Source organism: Thunnus maccoyii, chromosome 21 (genome assembly GCF_910596095.1).
Source record: "Thunnus maccoyii chromosome 21, fThuMac1.1, whole genome shotgun sequence".
Taxonomy (NCBI): domain Eukaryota; kingdom Metazoa; phylum Chordata; class Actinopteri; order Scombriformes; family Scombridae; genus Thunnus; species Thunnus maccoyii.
This window is the reverse complement of record NC_056553.1, coordinates 27,051,937-27,070,165: the sequence shown is the minus strand read 5'-3', so window position 1 is coordinate 27,070,165 and position 18,229 is coordinate 27,051,937. Positions and strand designations below refer to the sequence as shown.

Sequence of the window (18,229 nt, the reverse complement as noted above, 5' to 3'; positions counted from 1 at the left end):
ATCTAGATACAATATAAATCTTGAATTGTCCCCTAACCTTCCATGCAAAATATGCTATCACAGTAGAAAGGCAAAAATATGTGATTATTGCTAATTGGAGTATGAACTGAAACAACTGCTAATCTGAGAGTGTTTCTAATTTGGTTGAGAACTTGTAAATAGTTTCTCACACTGAAACTATGACTTGTTTTTGTGATAGATTTACTTAGTTTGGTCTTTGCATTATATTGAAAAGTGTTCCATAAGATTTTGCCCCCCACGTGTATGTTAATGGGGTGGGCAAAGTATTAGGAACACTTTTCAATTTATAGTAATACATACCAGTACACCACCACCACCCACTACAGCCTCAATAATAAACATTAAGTAGAATTATCACCTTTCCAACAATGTCAACGAAAACTGAAAATGTATGATCCTCATAAAAGTAGAATTTATGGCAGAGCTGTTGTATTGGGATTGCATTAGATTGCACATGTTTTCCTAATTAAGTGCTCAGTTAGTATAGATAGGGGGTATTCCGACATATTAAACCACCTTTCGGAAATGTACCTTTGATATTCTGTGAGTTTTATATCCCCATATAAAATAATGGTAAACTTATGGAATGTAAAGCTTAAAACAAGGAACAGGAAGATAAATAAGAATATTTTGACAAATATATAGAATCTTAGAAAGAAAAAGTTTCTTAATTGAATTAATCCTCCCATTCATGCAGAGGGGGGCAATTTCCAACAGGTAACAGTTTTAATTGTGAAAAATTAAGCTTGAGTATGGTAATTAAGCTCCTCTTCAGTGGAGTCAAAGAAGAGAAGCGATTGAAGAGGTCTTTTGCACTATGAATTTAGAGAACATGAGGTCAAACTACACAGTCATTCATTTTGTGGAACTACTGTGGAGACTAAAGACAAAATTCTAGGTCGCACTTCATAGGTTCAGAAAAGGTCAGAATTTTCTTTATTTTCTTTCTTTCTTTCTTTCTTTCTTTCTTTCTTTCTTTCTTTCTTTCTTTCTTTCTTTCTTTCTTCCTTTCTTTCTGTCTTTTTTTTTTTTTTTTTTTTTTTTACAAAAATACTAATCAATTTATAATAATATGGAGTTATCCTTTATGGTGATGTAACCAATTTAACTTTCGTTAAGTATTTGTCATCATGCTTCTTTGTTGTGTTGCATCTTTGGCAGGTCCCTGTTTCTGCTCTTATATCATTTGTGGAGTCATTGGAGGTGGGCTACAGCAAACACAAGAACCCCTACCACAACCTGATGCATGCTGCTGATGTCACACAGACCATTCACTATCTGCTCTTCAAGACTGGCATGGTGGTAAGACTTGTGTCTAATACCAATGCAAAGTGCAAACTGGAGAACTGTTTTTGATAGTGTGTCTATGGTTAAGGACAGCACAGAGTTGTATCTGATATAATGCCATTTTTCAGAACTGAAAGTATGATGATATTCTTAATGAATCCTACAAGTTGTATAATCATTTAGGAGGTTTTTTAAATTTTTTGTGAGGGGCTGGTTCATCTGTTGCATCATGATTTTAGCTGATGCTTGCAATGCATTTGTAATTTAGCCAATAAAACCACAGCATTACAGTTACACATTTTTTCATGCATGTGCAAAACCTTTTATAATGGCCTTGCAACAAAGTAAATAATATGTTGACAGTACCCTATGTCAGTGGAACAACATGACAGTATGAAAACAGCAAAATTAAGAAATACTTTAGTCATCAAGACAACTACACTGACAACACAGAGTCTCACCCATGATATAAGCACATTTTTTAAATGTTGCATTTGAACTGTATTTTGTTTAGAGAAGCTTTATGAATCATGTTCAAACCTTCCTGCTATAACAGATCAATAGTCCTATAGACAAATTACCACCAGATACCATATTAAATATCATAAGAATCTCACACTGCTCACTAGATTTAAAACAGAATATTTTGCAGGTGACAGGGACAGGGAGAGGTGGGGTGTAATGCAACAAGCAAAAACAGTACCCATGACACAGTACACCTCAGCCACCTGTAGGTGAGGTTGCTTCAGCACCCTCAACACCTTGACATCTTGGCTGTGGCTGAGGATGACGTGTCTCAGTGTGGAATCGCAGTACCAGCTGTGCATTACTTACATCAATCAACAGTGGTCGGTGAAACCTTCCCTCAGTACAAAGTCAAGGATGATTTTTCACATATTGCAGTGGATGCACTGATTCTTCCACCAATTCCATTCTCAGTTACTCCTTATACTTGAAAGTTAATTTTGGGAGGTGGCATGGTGTTTAATGGGTTAATGTTTAAGCTTTATTCATGAAGGTCATTTGTTTACTTTTCATGGTACGTGTCCTCAGCCTGTGAAAACAGTTTTATAATGTCTCTATAATGAGGAGCTCTGTCAAGTTTGAGAAAATAACACTAATGATGTCATAGTGATGTCATCATTTTTGGTGCATATGCATTAATATTCTGCCAATAAAAGGCTAAAACAGAATGCATACACATATAAGCATAAATAGCAAGAATTGATGGCCAGTCTCCTATTTTGCAGAACCTTTATAGTCAAGTAGGCTAACATCAACAATGACAAATGAATAGGACCATTTTCTGAGCTCATTTACATAAGTTAAGGCTATTAAGTAGTCAAATTTATGTCTTCCTGTAAATTAACTCAAAATGACTAATCTTAATGATACAATATAGTATACATTATAGCATATACTAATAGAATAAGACAATTAGCCTGGATGTTTTTGGATGAAGAATAAAGAACAGATTCTGGCCAAGTTTAATGTTGGATGACTGGATAAGTAAAATGCATTGTTACAGAGTTAGTGTGAATGTGATTTTTGGACAAAGCAACACGGTATTGCCATCCTCAGGTTCCTTTATTATAATAAACAATGCTCTGACCTATAACTAAAACTGTGCAAGTATTTGTGGTCATGGATCTATAACAAGCCATTTAAATGTTGGGCCTCAACCATGTGGTCAGACAAAGACAGGCCCACTTGTAAACTCTGAAGCCTCAAGGCTGCCTTTGTCCTTTAACCTCTGACACAAACGAGCAGCCCCATAATGCTGCTCTCACAGACTCCATCTCCCAGCCTGCCCTGGCAGTTCACATCTTGGTGGGAAATCCAGGAGAACCCCAAACTCTTATCTCTCATTGGAGACACTCCAACATCAGGTGAAGCCACAGTGACGCCACCGCAGCCCTAAGTACCGGCTGCACATAACACCCATTGCCTTTCCATGTAACCGTGCTGCAGGAAACATCACTTTCTTTGTGAGCCAGTCTACCAAAGGAGGTAACTCCATGCATGTGTACTTTCCCCTCACCGAATTCGAAGATCCTCCCCTAACTGGACGAGCTGACACTTCTCCCCATGTTCAACTGAGCACAAACATCCGAAAGAGACTGTTGTGCAACCCATTGCTCTCCCGTCACCTGCAGACGGAAGAAAAGGATTTCTTCACCGAGACGTCAATAACTCCTACGCCCCGCTGCCCTCTGACTGAGTTGACTCCTCTGTGTTTGTTCACTGCACATTGAGAAACCAGACGCTGCTGGATCGAGCGTTACAGACTGCTGTCCGTACGTGCGTTGTCTGTGTGACAAAGCAACAGCTGCTCTCCTCCCCACAGTCGCAGGGCTCTGCCGTGAGCTGGTGTTTCTTTCTTTCTCTCTTTCTTGCTACTAACCCTGCACACATGCACAAACACACACACACACACACACACACACACACACACACACACAACCATGGGCACCTGGTTATGTTTTGAAATGGGGAGCAAACTTGGTCTTGCATCAAGACAAGTTTATAATTGGGTGGATCAAGACAGGAAATTATTAGAAGAATGGCTATTTCATATTTGGCATTATATTCATAAAAAACATTAAGTAGCCTAAAATGTTAGTAGGTTGCAGACCACTGGGCAATCTTCAAGGTCAAACAAGGCAAACAATTTATATAAATTAAATAGTCATACAACACATCACAATATGATTTTTTATATTTAAACCTGATTAAACAATATTAAATCTGAGCACAGCATGGAGTGGCCGGATGAAAGGAGAGATCATTGCACGGAGTGATGCGTCCTCATATTTAAAAGTGATTCCATCCAAAGTTTGACTAAAACTTTGACTAAAACAAAGTAGTCTGTAGAAGTCTAAATAAGTCACTTTCCTCTGCTGAACATTTGGCTGTTTGTTAATTCAGACACTTTAACACTGTGAGGTAAAGCTCCTCTCTGTCTGTCTGTGTGTCTCTCACTGTGCTGTCAGTCTGCCCCAGTCGATCAGCAAAAGGTCCAACTGAACCAACTCAAGGGGTGGTCTAAAAATGTTTACTTCTTTTTGTCAGTTGCTGAAAATAGTAAAATGATTATGTTATAAGCTGCTTAAACATAATCACCAGATAGCAGTGACTGTACGATAACTTTATTTTTAGAAAGACAAAAAGTGGCGTAGCAAAACCATATCTTTGTGCCTCCTAATTGAATAATGGGGATGCATTTGCTCCACTTTCTCCATTGCTCAAGCACCTATGCACATATGCTACACACCTCTGGTGGGTAGATAACATGGACATGTGGGACTCTGTCCCTCACCATCTTACTACCAGACACATATTTTATAACACACACGTTTGGGTGATTACAGAGTCGCTGACTTAAGGTCTAACTAAAAACTGTGGTCACATCTGCCATTTAATCCTAGCGTGGCGTGACATCTTGACTCTCATGTGACGTCATCATCCCAGATCACGTCCGCCATCTTGTCATCCACACACATACACACACACCTACACACACACACACACACATACTTGCGCACGCATCCGCCTGCATGTGAGTTTAACTGGTAACAGTTGTTGTTCTATGTCTGTTTGCTTAGGTAGTGTTAGCTGTAGTACAGTGATTTGGCGACTGAAATGTTCCCATGGAGAGATAAGAAATAGCTACTCTATGATACTAAGCAGTAATATTCACAAAGTATATTCAAAGTGAGTTCATATGAATTCCTGAAATTAATCTTTAAATATCCCTTATGGCCTAATTAATTTATATTATCCTATCATCTTTGTTTATTGAATCTCATTTGATTTACTTAACTTTAATCAGTTTCACAGGCTGGTTTCACAAACCTTACCAAAGCTAAAACTATTTATTTAGTTTACATTAGATTTTAATTAGTCTCATATAATCTCAAAATAAATAGCTAGCAAGCTAAATTCTCTTAGCTTGCTCGATAACATTAGTCAAGTTCTTGCGCTTTTAAGATCTTTATTGAATTTAACAATACAATTTAAAAATGCCAACTCCTAAAATGTTAGCTAGGCTACATCTTACATGACATCATGTACCTTTTCATTTATCATCATTCGTCATTATCCATTTACCATTGTCCTGCTTTCTTTCTCCCTCCTCTTTCTTTCTCTTTCTCTTTCTCTTTTCACTCCCCGATGGAGAATGTGTAATGTTACCAGCAGGTCCCTGGATGTGACACTGCTCACAGACACTGATGAGAAGCCCCCCCATTAAGGGGAGTTTCTTAATACTGGTTGTTACAGTTACAGTTGAGGGGGATTCCCACATTTTGAGACAGCCCTCAGGGGCCCTCTCATGCCTCCGTCAATCATACAGGCACAGCGTCTCGGTAGAAACAAATGTGCTGGCCAAACACGCAAGGTGGAAGCCAGTGAGGTGACATCTGGGGTGGTCAATCAGATTGTAGGGGTGGCACTGGTCACCCAGGCTACCTCTTTAAAACCACGCATGCTTATCTGGGACTAGGTCGCAGTGGCATCAGACTGAGTAAGGAAACCCAGACATCCTTCTCCCAGGCAACACCCTTCAGTTTCCAAGGTGCCCCAGGCCAGAAGAGATATGTAATCCCTCCAGCATGTTCTGGGTCTGCCCCGGGGTCTCCTACCATTTGGTGTTTAGGAGGATCCTAATCAGGTTAAAAAACTGCCTCAGCTGGTTCCTTTTGATGCAAAGGAACAGTGGCTCTACTTTGAGCCTCCCCCGGATGTCCAAGCTCCTCACCATATTCCTAAGGCTGAGCCTAGACACCCTCTGGAGGAAACTCATTTAATCAAATTTTTTCAGTCGCTACCCAAAGCTTGTGACCGTAGGGTTGGAACATAGACCGGCTGGTAAATTGAGAGCTTTGCCCTCTGGCTCAGCTCTTTCTTCACCACAACGGTCCTGTACAACGCCTGCATTACTGCTGATGCTGCACCAATCTGCCTGTCAACCTCATGCTCCATCTTACCCTCACTTGTGAATAAGACCCTGAGATACTCGAACTCCTTCACTCGAGGCAGCAACTCACCCCCAAACCAGAGGGAGCAGTCCACCTTTTTCCAGCAGTGCACAATGGCCTCAGATTTGGAGGTGCTGACTCTCATCCCTGCCGCTTCACATCCAGCTGAAAACCATTGTGTATGGTCTCTATCTCTCTTTTCTTGTTCATATGCACACAGAGCACACACACACACACACACACACACACACACACACACACACACACACACACATAAAGAGCCTGACTCTGCAAAGTGTTTATTTTATTGAATATGTATTTGCTGACTTGCCTGAAACATGATATTTTTTATATAAATCTGAGACTAAAATTAATATTTAAAATGGATATATGATAGATTGTCACAATAAATGTTAAAAGAAAATAAATGTATGAAAACTTGTAGGGTAATGTGCTGCTTTATGAAAACCGATATAAATACATATAACTGCTTCAGATTCACTACTGTTCATTCATCACAGACTCTACTACTACTGCTGGGCTACAGCTAGTCAACAGTGTGTAAAGTGAGAGTTGTTAAGAGTTGCCAGATCATCAGGTCGGATATCCCCATATCCTGTCTTGTTTTGTTTTTAAAAGTGGAAAACACACAAACTTGGCAACTCTGCATACATTTCATTTGCGGAGTTGGCAAGATTGTTTAAGATCAGTAAAAACATTGGTAGGGACAATTCAGCAACACCTTGACATTGGTAGGGACATGTCCCTACTGTCCATACCCAAGTCTACACCCTTGATTTTCACACTGTGGGTTTGTGACAGAAAACAAGAACAGAGAAGAGTTGAAGTAGGGGTAAGAGTTAAGGCATTGTTGGCAACATAAATGAGATTTCAGCATAGACTTCATCCATGGCGTGATCATGCTTTTGTGTTTTTTTCTCCAAAATGTCTAATTCTCTCTCTCTTTCAGCACTGGCTAACTGAGTTGGAGATCTTTGCCATCATTTTTGCAGCTGCCATCCATGACTATGAACATACAGGGACCACCAATAACTTCCATATTCAGACTAGGTAATTTCCACCAGCATAAAAGCAGACCAAGTATCACTGAAATGACTGCAGTTGTTGAGGGCACTGAGGACAGCTTGGAATAAGCCTCCATGATTAGAAAACAAAGAGACATATGGAGGGTAAATATTAAAGAGCTGCAAATCATCTTTGTAATCATCTTTGTAATAAATCCCATTTACAAAAATTATGAAACTGGAGGATGTTTGATATTTTTCATAATTTTATTGCATCACTGATCATGAAGGCATTATTATTTTTTTCTATTAAATCTGTTTTCAACAAAAAAGCTTTTAAAGTCTCCCTCCACTCAAAAATGTTTTGCTTCTTGTTTGTTCACTTGGATGTACTGTATGTGCAGACTTTGACACTATAAGATATGTTCACCTGCTAAATGGGGAAAGTTTCTTTACTCACCTTACTGTAAATCACCCTTTATGGCTCGTATTATGGCAGCAGGACATCACATTTATGTGATGTCACAATTCATTTGGAAGCCTTTCATGGTCTAATCTGTGACTTACACAAGTGTTATGTGGCAACTTGAAGCCTCTAGTGCACATACACTGAGAATGGACTTAAGTAAAGAAAGTCCAGTGTCCAGCAGTTAGTAGTAGACACAAATTATTATTTTGAGTGTTAGTATGTCTTAAAACATGTCTGGAGGAAATTTCAGCCTCATGATTATTGTAGCTGTGTGGCACTTGCAGGTCAGACACAGCCATGTTGTACAATGACCGAGCTGTTCTGGAGAACCACCATGTCAGCGCTGCCTATCGCCTTCTACAGGAGGATGATGAAATGAACATCCTATCTAATCTTTCCAAAGATGACTGGAGGTGAGAGGAGACAGTTTCCATATTTGATTTTTTACTTGCTAAAAGCACCAGGTCTAGTATAGGACAGAAGTATACAGCCATAATGGCAGCTCTGTGAGGATGTCATACTAGGCTGATGTAACTAATGAAACAAATGTCTTTCCCTCAGCTGTCCTGCAATGCTTATGTGAATGTGCTCACAGTGACAATGTTAACATGCGGAATCTGGAAGTCAGGGAGGGGCTACAAGTTGTTCACATGGGGAGGGGCTACACGTGTAGCCCTGCCCACCACCCACAAAGTTTATAAATAGTGTCCCAGCAATGAAATGACATCAATACTCTGACGTTCAGATGGCTTTATGGCAGCAGATTCACAACTTGATGTGTTTTCAGTTACTTAGATTAACATTTTTTGGTAACACTTTATCATGCTCATCAGTATTAAGTCACGTATAAGATATCATTTAATGATGAACTACTCATGAACAAAACATTAATATGCCTTTGTAAATGATTAAATAATGCTATGTTAACATCGTAAATATGTCGTAAGTCATCTATAAATGATTAGTTAACTATTTGTGAACAAATCATTAGTAGATGGTTAATTATTGATTTGTTGATATATTATGAATCACTTGTGAGCTGTTCTAAGCAATTATAAGAAATTACATTATGAACAAAGCATTGTCAAATAATTCTTAAATAATTTGTTTTAATGTGGATAAGCATTTACAAATGATTTATAGTCGGGGCAAATTCACAGACCCACTACCACAGAGATTTTCAATCCCCAGTTTTCCTGTTTCCAGTATTGGCCAGGTGCTTCGTAAAACACAAGTGAAGGTGTTTGTGGGTCTGTTGGAGTGGGATAATGTGAACCAGTGCATTGTGACCTCGCAGTACAGCTCCTCATGCAGGTGAACAGGGGCTGGGGACTCCATATGTGTCAGCTCTATACCAACCACAACTACCTTCATCATCCTCATCAGTTATAAATGGTGTGTAAATGTATGACTAAATCATTTATGAATAATTTACAAGTGCATTTGCATCCTCCTAATCTGAAGTGTAAACAATTCATCATACCTCTCACTTCCAACTTCCATCTAACCTCTCACTTCCAGATTACTCTTTCCTTTTAGATTTATGCATGTACACAAGGCTTTTACAAACCTTTTTGCATCCACCTAATTTAAAGTGACAAACAAGTAAGCCGAGTAAAGCCAAAGTGAAAAATAGAGGAAAATGAGTTGATGAGTTGATTATGTGAATTAGGATAATGTACTTATAGGCTGGTTTTGGCCTCAGTGGTTTGAGTCTCATAAAGAGTCTTTGAAAGCCTTGAGGAGTTTGAAAAGTTTGAAGATTATACTTGGACTAAAGGTGTTAGTCAGGATGAGGAGGATTACAGTACAGCATTCACCAGCCACATTTTCAGGACCAATCAGCACTGATGTTCCCTCGATGATGATTCATATGACTCTCTGCTGTTCCCTCTAAAACACATAAATAAACCACATTATTAGAACAATACACTGTCACAATTTTTGATGAAAGCAGATTTGCTTCACCTGCTGGTGTACGCTACCAAAATAAAATGCGCGTGCAATATCAGTTTGTACTCAGGAGTTATGAGATTTTACCTGAAGCATGGGCAGTAGATGGGAATGGTATGGACAGGCTGTGGGTAGATTTCAGGCTGGACATTGCAGCAGACCTACACAGTGCTCTGGCTGTTCAGTCTGAGGCACAGACTGTAAAAAATATGGACATAGCCACCATAATGTCACCCACTGGTTTCTGAAGAGCAGTTTTGAAGCTCAAAGTGGGCGGCTTCCTGCCCAAAAACTGTTCAAAAACCACCAAATCACACCCACAACTGCTAAATATTGATCCAAAATATTGGATCAATATTTAGTTCAGTAACATTATTGACAATATAATCCATTCACATCTATGCTCCTCTTTGCACAAGCACAAACACACATAATTATTTACATACAGAATAATTATGATATTATGAATGATTAATTAATAATTATAAGATTTGAATCCAGACAGGTGTGTGCGTCAGATTTTACCTTTAAATGCAGAACAGGCTGTCGGTTACTACTTGAACATGCTGCTGAAGGACACAGCTGAACATCTGAACGTAACTTTGTAGAACTATGTATAGTCTGGCTGAGCTGTCTAGTACATGGATGAGTCAAACCTCCCAAACACCTGTCGGGGAGGGTGAAGCATGGCAGATGTCCATCTGTTCCGTGTTAGACCTGTGTGCACATCCATGAGAGCAGAAAGGAGTGGTAATCCCATCTTTGAGTAGCATCACTTGTAAAAATGCTCTCTCCACATGAGCATTAGATATGGGCAATGTGAGCAACCTGATTGCACCAAGTGCTGAGTCCTGGAAGCACTGATTTCCTACGGCATCTTTAAAGGCCTCCACCTCCAGTCAAAAGGCATCGCTGGGCTGATCATAGGAGAAATCTGCCAATGCCACATTTCTCCACTGGGCTTCGATTGCATCAAGTGGGAATAGTGCTGGGCGGTATGCAAAAAATTTACATGTATGAGGCTGACTTTCACCGTGGTTAGACTGTAAGGAAACTTAAAAAAATCCTGAAGAGTGGAGAGGAAAACTTTTTCTGCAGTCAGATCTGTTGCTGCTAGACTCAGAAAATCTAGAGTTACACACAGATGAGAGTAATCCCAGCTGTGTAACTACTACACATGGATTTTAAATGCTCCGGTTTCGTCTTGCAGTATATCCAATAAGTCCTTCACAGCATTTATTTAAGTGTGGCAAGCAACATATGTTGCTATCCTCAGTTCATGGCTCGGCAGTGGCACAGCAAAAGTCGTGACACTAGGCAAGCAATGAGACTTGTGTTTATCAGTTGCGCCATGATCTTTCAAGTCTTTGTAAATGTCCTTGATATCAGAACTTGATATCAAAACTTGCAATGTGCCTTGGACTCGTCTGTAACTGCCATTATCCATGCTTTTATCATTTAAAGTTTTTTTATTCAATTTTCTAGAACATATCAATAAAAAAAGGAAACAACAATAACAAAAACAGTAAGTAGTTGTAAGTAGTGCTATATTGGGTTTTTCTCTCTTGATGGAGATGAACTTTCCCTTTAATACAGTGTCTAACCTGTAAATATTTCCAAAGGTGAGTGTGTCCCTCCAGATTGTATTTTTTGCTCATTCTATTATACGAAAGACAATTGCCCTCTTCAAATAGGTTATTTAGTGTACTGATTCCTTTCCTTAACCACTAAGCCCAATAAATTGCTTGTTTTCCTATTTTTATTTTGGGGTTGTGCCATATAGATGCATATTTTTGATAATTATGAGAGATCTTACATATTTATGTACTTCTTGCCAAACTATCTTTGAATGTGATAGAATTGGGTTTGCCATATTGTTTTTCTCCTTTTTTGTTGATTGTGCCAGAGCCTCAGTAGGTTTAAAAGGAGAAGTAAGTTCCTGTGCAATCAGGATCCAATCCAGTTCAGAATTTGTTCCGTCCCAGTGACTGGCAATCTTAGCCATTTCAAAAGAAACACTGTAATATTTTATGTTTGGTAATGATAGACCTCCTCTCTTTTATGGCTTACAGAGCTTATCCATGTGAATTCTGGGCTTTCTTCCATCCCAAAGAAAATGTTTTATCATGTTGTTGTATCTTAGTTACATATTAGTATCATTCCATGTAATTTATCTATAGAACTAATACCATCTTTATAGTGTTTACTTTACCCCATAATATCAAGTGTAGCTTACTCTGATTATCCAGATTATGCAGAATTTTATTTAGCAGTGTTTCCATATTAGCGATAATAATTTCTCCTATATCTGGATTTAGTTCTAACCCCAGATATTTCATACCTTTTGAAAACCATTTAAAATTAAATGCAGATAGCAGGTTAGGGGAACAAGTTTGAGAAACCAGCATATCCTCTGATTTGAGTCAATTAATTTTATAACCAGATACTTTGGAATATGCTTCAATAACTTCTAACAGCACTGGTACAGAGTTGGAAGGGTCTCGACTCATGTCATTGCCGTAAAGAAACAATTTGTGTTCCCTGCCACCTCCAGTAACTTCTTTAATTCTTGGCTCCTCTCTAATCAATGTGGCTAGTGGCTAAAGGAAAACTGTGAACAAAAGTGGACTGAGACTGCATCCTTGGCGAGTTGATCTAGATATATTAAAGAATGGAGATATTATCCCATTAGTGAAAACTGGAGCCCTGGGGCATAAGTATAGAACTTTTATCCATTTACAAAAACCCTCACAAAACCCAAATTTTGACAGTGCAGCAAATGAGAAAGCCCATTCTACTCTTTCAAAAGCTTTTTGGGCATCAAGTGATATGGCTGACAAAGGGTATGGGTTAGTTGTATTCATCCACATTAGATGTAGTAGCCTCCTCATGTTATTGGTTGATGACCTTTTTTTTTTTTTAAACCCCACCTGATCTTTATGAATGATTTGTGGTAAAACAACCTTATCTAGCCTCAGTGCTAATATCTTGGACAGTATTTTGCAGTAAACATTTAGTAGGCTTATAGGTCTATAGTTAGCTGGGTCAGTATGATTTTTGTCTTCTTTTGGTATAAGTGATATTATAGCTTTATTGAAACTTTCTGGGAATGATCCATATTGCAATGCTTCTTGAAAAACTTCTGTCAGTGTTGGGCATAGTACAGTATATCTATATAATTCTGAAAATATTCTACTGGGAAGCCATCTATGCTAGGTGACTTCCCAGTTTTCATACACATAATAGCAGTTCTTACTTCAGCTTCTGATATAGGAATTTACAGATTATCTTCTTTCCTTTTGGGAAAGTGTTGGTGTTAATTTCTTTAGGGCTAGTTATACATGTAGATGTATACATGTCTTGATAGACATTTTTGAAAACTGTATTAATATCTTTGGATGATGTAATTAGTTTATCGTTGTTTCTGATTACTGTGATTGAGCTGTCTTGCCAATAATCTTCCAGTCTTTTCATCATTTTCATAAAAATTGGTTTTAAGTCTAAATAATGCATATACTGCCTTTTTCTTATACATTTCATTTAATTTAAATTTTAATTGACAGATTTTCCTGAATTTTTCTTTTTCTTTCATGAACTATAAGATTATCCATGCTTTCAGATCAGGGTCCTTTTCCCATTCTTTATGGTAGGGTTTTTTTTTTTTTTTTTTTGGTATTTTCTCCACTTTGGCATCTTGCAGAAGTAAGTATATCAAATTTCATGGTCTTGTCTGTCTAAAGAGCACAAACATTCCTCTCCTTAGTCACTTTAATAAACCGAAATCATATGTACTGTTTCATCTTACTGATATACTGTAGCTCACGTTAATACACAGTAATGTGGGGTGACACCACATTGATAAGTGTTAAAATGCACATGTGTGCATTTACCAAGAGTACCTAGTTGTAGACAAATGGCTGACACAGAGACAGACACCTTGGACCTCCACCTCCGTAGTTGACAGAAAATCACGTGACCTTAGCAGTGGAAGATGGTCTTCTTCTTCTTGTTTTTTCCCCGTGATAGATACAGATAAGACCGACAGTGAGATTAAACCTGTGGGAAGACATTGTGGGGTAAGCTGAAAGAGGCTTATTTTGGTTAATTAAGACTGGTGGTGAGTCTGTGTCTGTAGGGAAAAGGGAGGTTCTGTCATGCTTATGGCTTCAGAGACCTAGGTGCCGATTTATAGATTGTGTACACATGGCAAAATACTTTCTGAGTTTTCGCTTATTAAGTCTCAAATAACCACCATTGAAGTACGCATTCTATGTACTCTATTTTCACTTTATTTCATCTTATTTTCATTATTGGGTTTATTTTCCATCTTATGTTACATGAGTGCTGAGGTCAGTGGTTGGTAGGTTAGAAGTGTGTGTTTTTAACCCTTACAGCACCACGTAGGGTGTTTTTTTTTCCGGGGCAGCTGCAGATTGCACAGATAAAACCCACAGTAAGGTTGAACCCGTGGGAAGACATTCTGGAGTCAGGTGAAAGAGGCTTATTCCCATTAATCAAGACTGGTGGTGATTCTGTGTCCATTGAGAAAAGGGAGGTTCCGGTATTCTTATGATTTCAGAGACCTAGGTGGCAATCTACAGATTGTGTAATACATTGAGAAATACTTCGAGTTCTCACTTATCTCACTTAAGTCTCAAATTACCACCACTGAAGTATGCATTCTGTGTTTTGCATTTTCACTTAATTTTATCTTAGTACATTGTCATTATTACATTACATCTTATAACATTATCAAATGGGTTTTATTTTCCATCTTATGTACATTTATATGTTTTTATGTTAATTTTAGGTCTTTTATGTCCTTTTTGATGTGAAGCACTTGGTGCATGTAATATCTTTTGTTGTAAAGCACTCTGAGCTGCATTTTTTTTGTATGGAAGGTACTATACAAATAAAGTTATTATTATTATTATTATTATTATTATTATTATTATTATTATTATTATTATTATTATTATTATTATTAATAGTAGTAGTAGTAGTAGTAGTAGCACACATTAAAAATATATATATAGTTTATTCATTAGAAATATATTTTAAAAGTCAATTGACATAATTTTAAATGCAGAAGATTGGAATTAGTACAGATTTAAAAATAATAAGTCTTTAAAAAGTCATCAGTTCTTTTAAATGTTTTATGCAATGTTTAAGTCAAAATTTATTAAACAATTTTTTAAAACAATTTACTAAACAATATGAATAGGCTGTGCCCAACTGGAAGACCCTGTGAATTACTGATGAAAGACAGTGACCCTTAACACTTTTACTGCACCTTCTGTTGTCAAAATCAAATTAACCCACCTATTATGTTAAAATAAGCAGACATCCTTTATGTTTGGGGTCAGATTGACCCCAGCAATTTAAACCTACAAGGTACTCTTGTGGGAAAGAGAGGAAATCTGTGTTGGAAACCAAAAAACAAACAGGGACATTTGTGCACAATTCTGTATTCCCTCTCTATCAATTCAATCTTCAATTCAAAGGGGCATTATTGGCTTCATTTGCACGGGAAACATGTGGTTACATTGCCAAAACAAGTTCAATTTAATTCAATTCAATTTTATTTATACAGAAAGTTTTAAGCCTACTCCTAAACGTAGAGAGGGTGTCTGCCGCCTAGACCGAATCTGGAAGATGGTTCCACAGGAGAGGGATCTGATAGCAGAAAGGTCTGCCTCCCACTTTTGGAGACTGTAGGAACCACAAGTAAGCCTGCATTCTAGGAACGCAGTGTTCTAGTGGGGTAATAGTAAAGAAGTGCTGATTAAGGGTAAGACTTCCTTAAGCAGCCTAGTTAGGATGGGGTCTAAGAGACAGGTTGATGCTTTGGATGAAGAAATCATTGACGTTACTTCAGAAAGGTCAATTGCAGAAAAACAGTCCAATATATGTCCAGTTTCACAGCTGCTTTTAAGGTTCCTGAGTCTGTGGATAAATCGGTGCCTGTTGAGGGCAGAAGGTGTTGAATTTTGTCTCTAATAGTAAGAATTCTATAAAGAAGCTCATGAGGTCACACAGTTACTACTGAGAGCCATTGGAATACATGGGTCAATAGAGTTATGACTCTTTGTCAGCTTGGCCAAAGTACTGAAAACAAACCTAGGGCTGTTTTTATTCTCATCCATTAATCATGAGTAATAAGCAGCCCTGGCATTACAGAGGGCCTTCCTATATGTTTTAAGATTATCTTGCCAGGCTACGTTCAAAAGTTATCAAGTAATGGCCTGATAAAATAGGATTTTGTGGAAAAACTATCAAATGTTCAATTTCTATGCCATAAGTCAGCACAAGATTGAGGGTGTGGTTAAGACAGTGAGTGGGTTTATTTACACTCTGAGAGACGCCAGTGGAGTCTAATAATGAGATAAACGCAGTGCTAAGACTATCATTATCGACATCTGCATGAATATTGAAATCACCAACTATAATTACTTTATCTGCACAAAGGACTAAGTTTGATAAAAACTCTGAGAATTCAGATAAGAATTCAGAGTACGGGCTAGGAGGACAGTACACTATAAAAAATAAAGTTGACTGTAAAGTTTTCCAGGTTGGGTGAGAGATATTAAGAACAAGGCTTTCGAAGGAGTTATAATTAAATTAAGGGTTTGTTTTTTTTTGATTTTGCTCTGTTACTTTTGTTTTTATTCAAAAAATGCAGCTGAGGTTGCATCAATCTGCCGCTCTGTAGTTAACATTCAGGGGTGCTGCTGTAGCGTCTGAAAGAAGAGTGACACACAGTTACTGTAATATTACAAATGACAAAAACTTAAAAAATTAAATTAAAATTAAAATTAAAGCATAAACCTTGATCACGCGTGTGTTGTGTTAGTGGTCTATGATAATAGGCATCACTGTCTTACGGTAAGTTAGCCGGAAACAGCTTGTTCTCTCTTTGAGTAAACAAGTCTCTACATCATACTCAGTGATAGTGTTTAATACATTAGTGACAAACATTCATTACTCATCTAATATGACTTAAAACATCAATTCAGTTTGGTCATTACAGTCTATTCAGTCTACTGAGAGATTTGGCTACTCTGCGATTCAGTAAAATAGTTTCACTTCAGGTACGTGCAGAGGATTTTAGAGGGGCAGGGGCCCAAATTCATAAAAGGTGATTTTTGCAAATAATTAAATAAATATATGCATGGAATGACTACTTTTGTGACACTGCTAAAAGGATATTAAAATGTATGTATTTAAAATAAACCCATGACTAAGGTTGGTTCAAACACTGCTACATGATGTGCTGCTCAATCACTGACAGTCCAGATTGGATCAGAAAGAAAACACTGGAGCAAAGCCATGGATGTATTATAAGAGTCGGATACCAGCCTAAAAATGGCACCCATTCAGTCCTATAGGAATTGCTCAGCTGGCTCATAAAAGAAAAAGTTTCTAGCTTTCAGGTTTGCTTCCGCATTGTGTGGCCCACTGAATATGCACAGTAGTGTTTCCCCTGCTGGACCCACCCACGAGTTCCCGCTCCGCCTACAGACTTTACGTTGTGATGACGTCATGGATTTTTAAATTGCTTTCTCGGCTCAAGGGAAGTTTACAAATATAAAACTTCCATGGATCAAAAGTTCATAATAGAAAGAATCATAATTGACGTTTGCAGTTGGAGTTGTCCTGTCAACAGGCCCACAGGGGGATTTTTTGCTGCAATACTGTGAGTGGCCACTGGGAAAAATTGGCTGCAAAGCTGAGCGGCAGCGCCCTATCCAGCTCTTATACATCCATGAGCAGAACACATACAAAGGACCCCTAGAAGGCCCCCTTAGTTGTGTTACTCACTGCCTGACCGAATTCCCAGACTGTACCTTATGTAGTACTATCACCTGCTGATGACAGACGGGGAATTCCTAACAATGACAGTTAATTAATGATACTTGCAAAGAAATGAAGTGTCTTTTACTAAATTCTCCTCACATGTTAACTAACCCAACTTTTACTTAGCCCTCTGACTGACATCCTCACTTGCAGAATATCTAGCAAGCTGGCTTCCCTGATATCTATCGGTAATGTGTTCTATAGTTTTGAGGTGTAATTGACAAAGCCTGCATCCCCAATTTTCTTTCAGACGTTACTGGGAATCTCCAATAAACCAGCAACAGAAGATTGCAGTGTTCTTGAAGGCAGATAATTCACAAGGGAGTTAGCAATGTAGCTAGGTCCTAGCCCATTAAGCGCTTTGTATGTAAGGAGGGGGACCTTAAAGTCAATTCTAAATGTCACAGGAAGCCAATGTAGGGCAGCTAAAACTGGACTAATATGCTCTCTCCTCTTGGTTCTGAATGAGTCTCTCAGTGTTTTTTTTCAGGAGGCCAGTAAAAAGTGCATTACAGTAATCAAGTCAGCTTGGAATGAAGGCATGAATCAGTTTTTCTGCATCTTTTTGATTTATAAATGGTTGTACTTTAGCTATGTTTCTAAGGTGGGAAAATGTTTTCGTCACTTTGTTAATTTGG

The 18,229-nt window shown here is 38.1% G+C and overlaps 1 protein-coding gene across 1 annotated transcript in view; it reads left to right on the top strand.

The window, feature by feature from the left end:
- Window positions 1-18,229, top strand: part of pde1ca (phosphodiesterase 1C, calmodulin-dependent a) — a 102,450-nt gene that overhangs the window by 22,196 nt on the left and 62,025 nt on the right. The window contains exons 8-10 of the mRNA XM_042399416.1: window positions 1,183-1,323; window positions 7,258-7,358; window positions 8,066-8,194. Of these exons, the coding sequence (XP_042255350.1) occupies window positions 1,183-1,323; window positions 7,258-7,358; window positions 8,066-8,194 (371 nt within the window). The remainder of the gene's footprint in view (window positions 1-1,182; window positions 1,324-7,257; window positions 7,359-8,065; window positions 8,195-18,229) is intronic.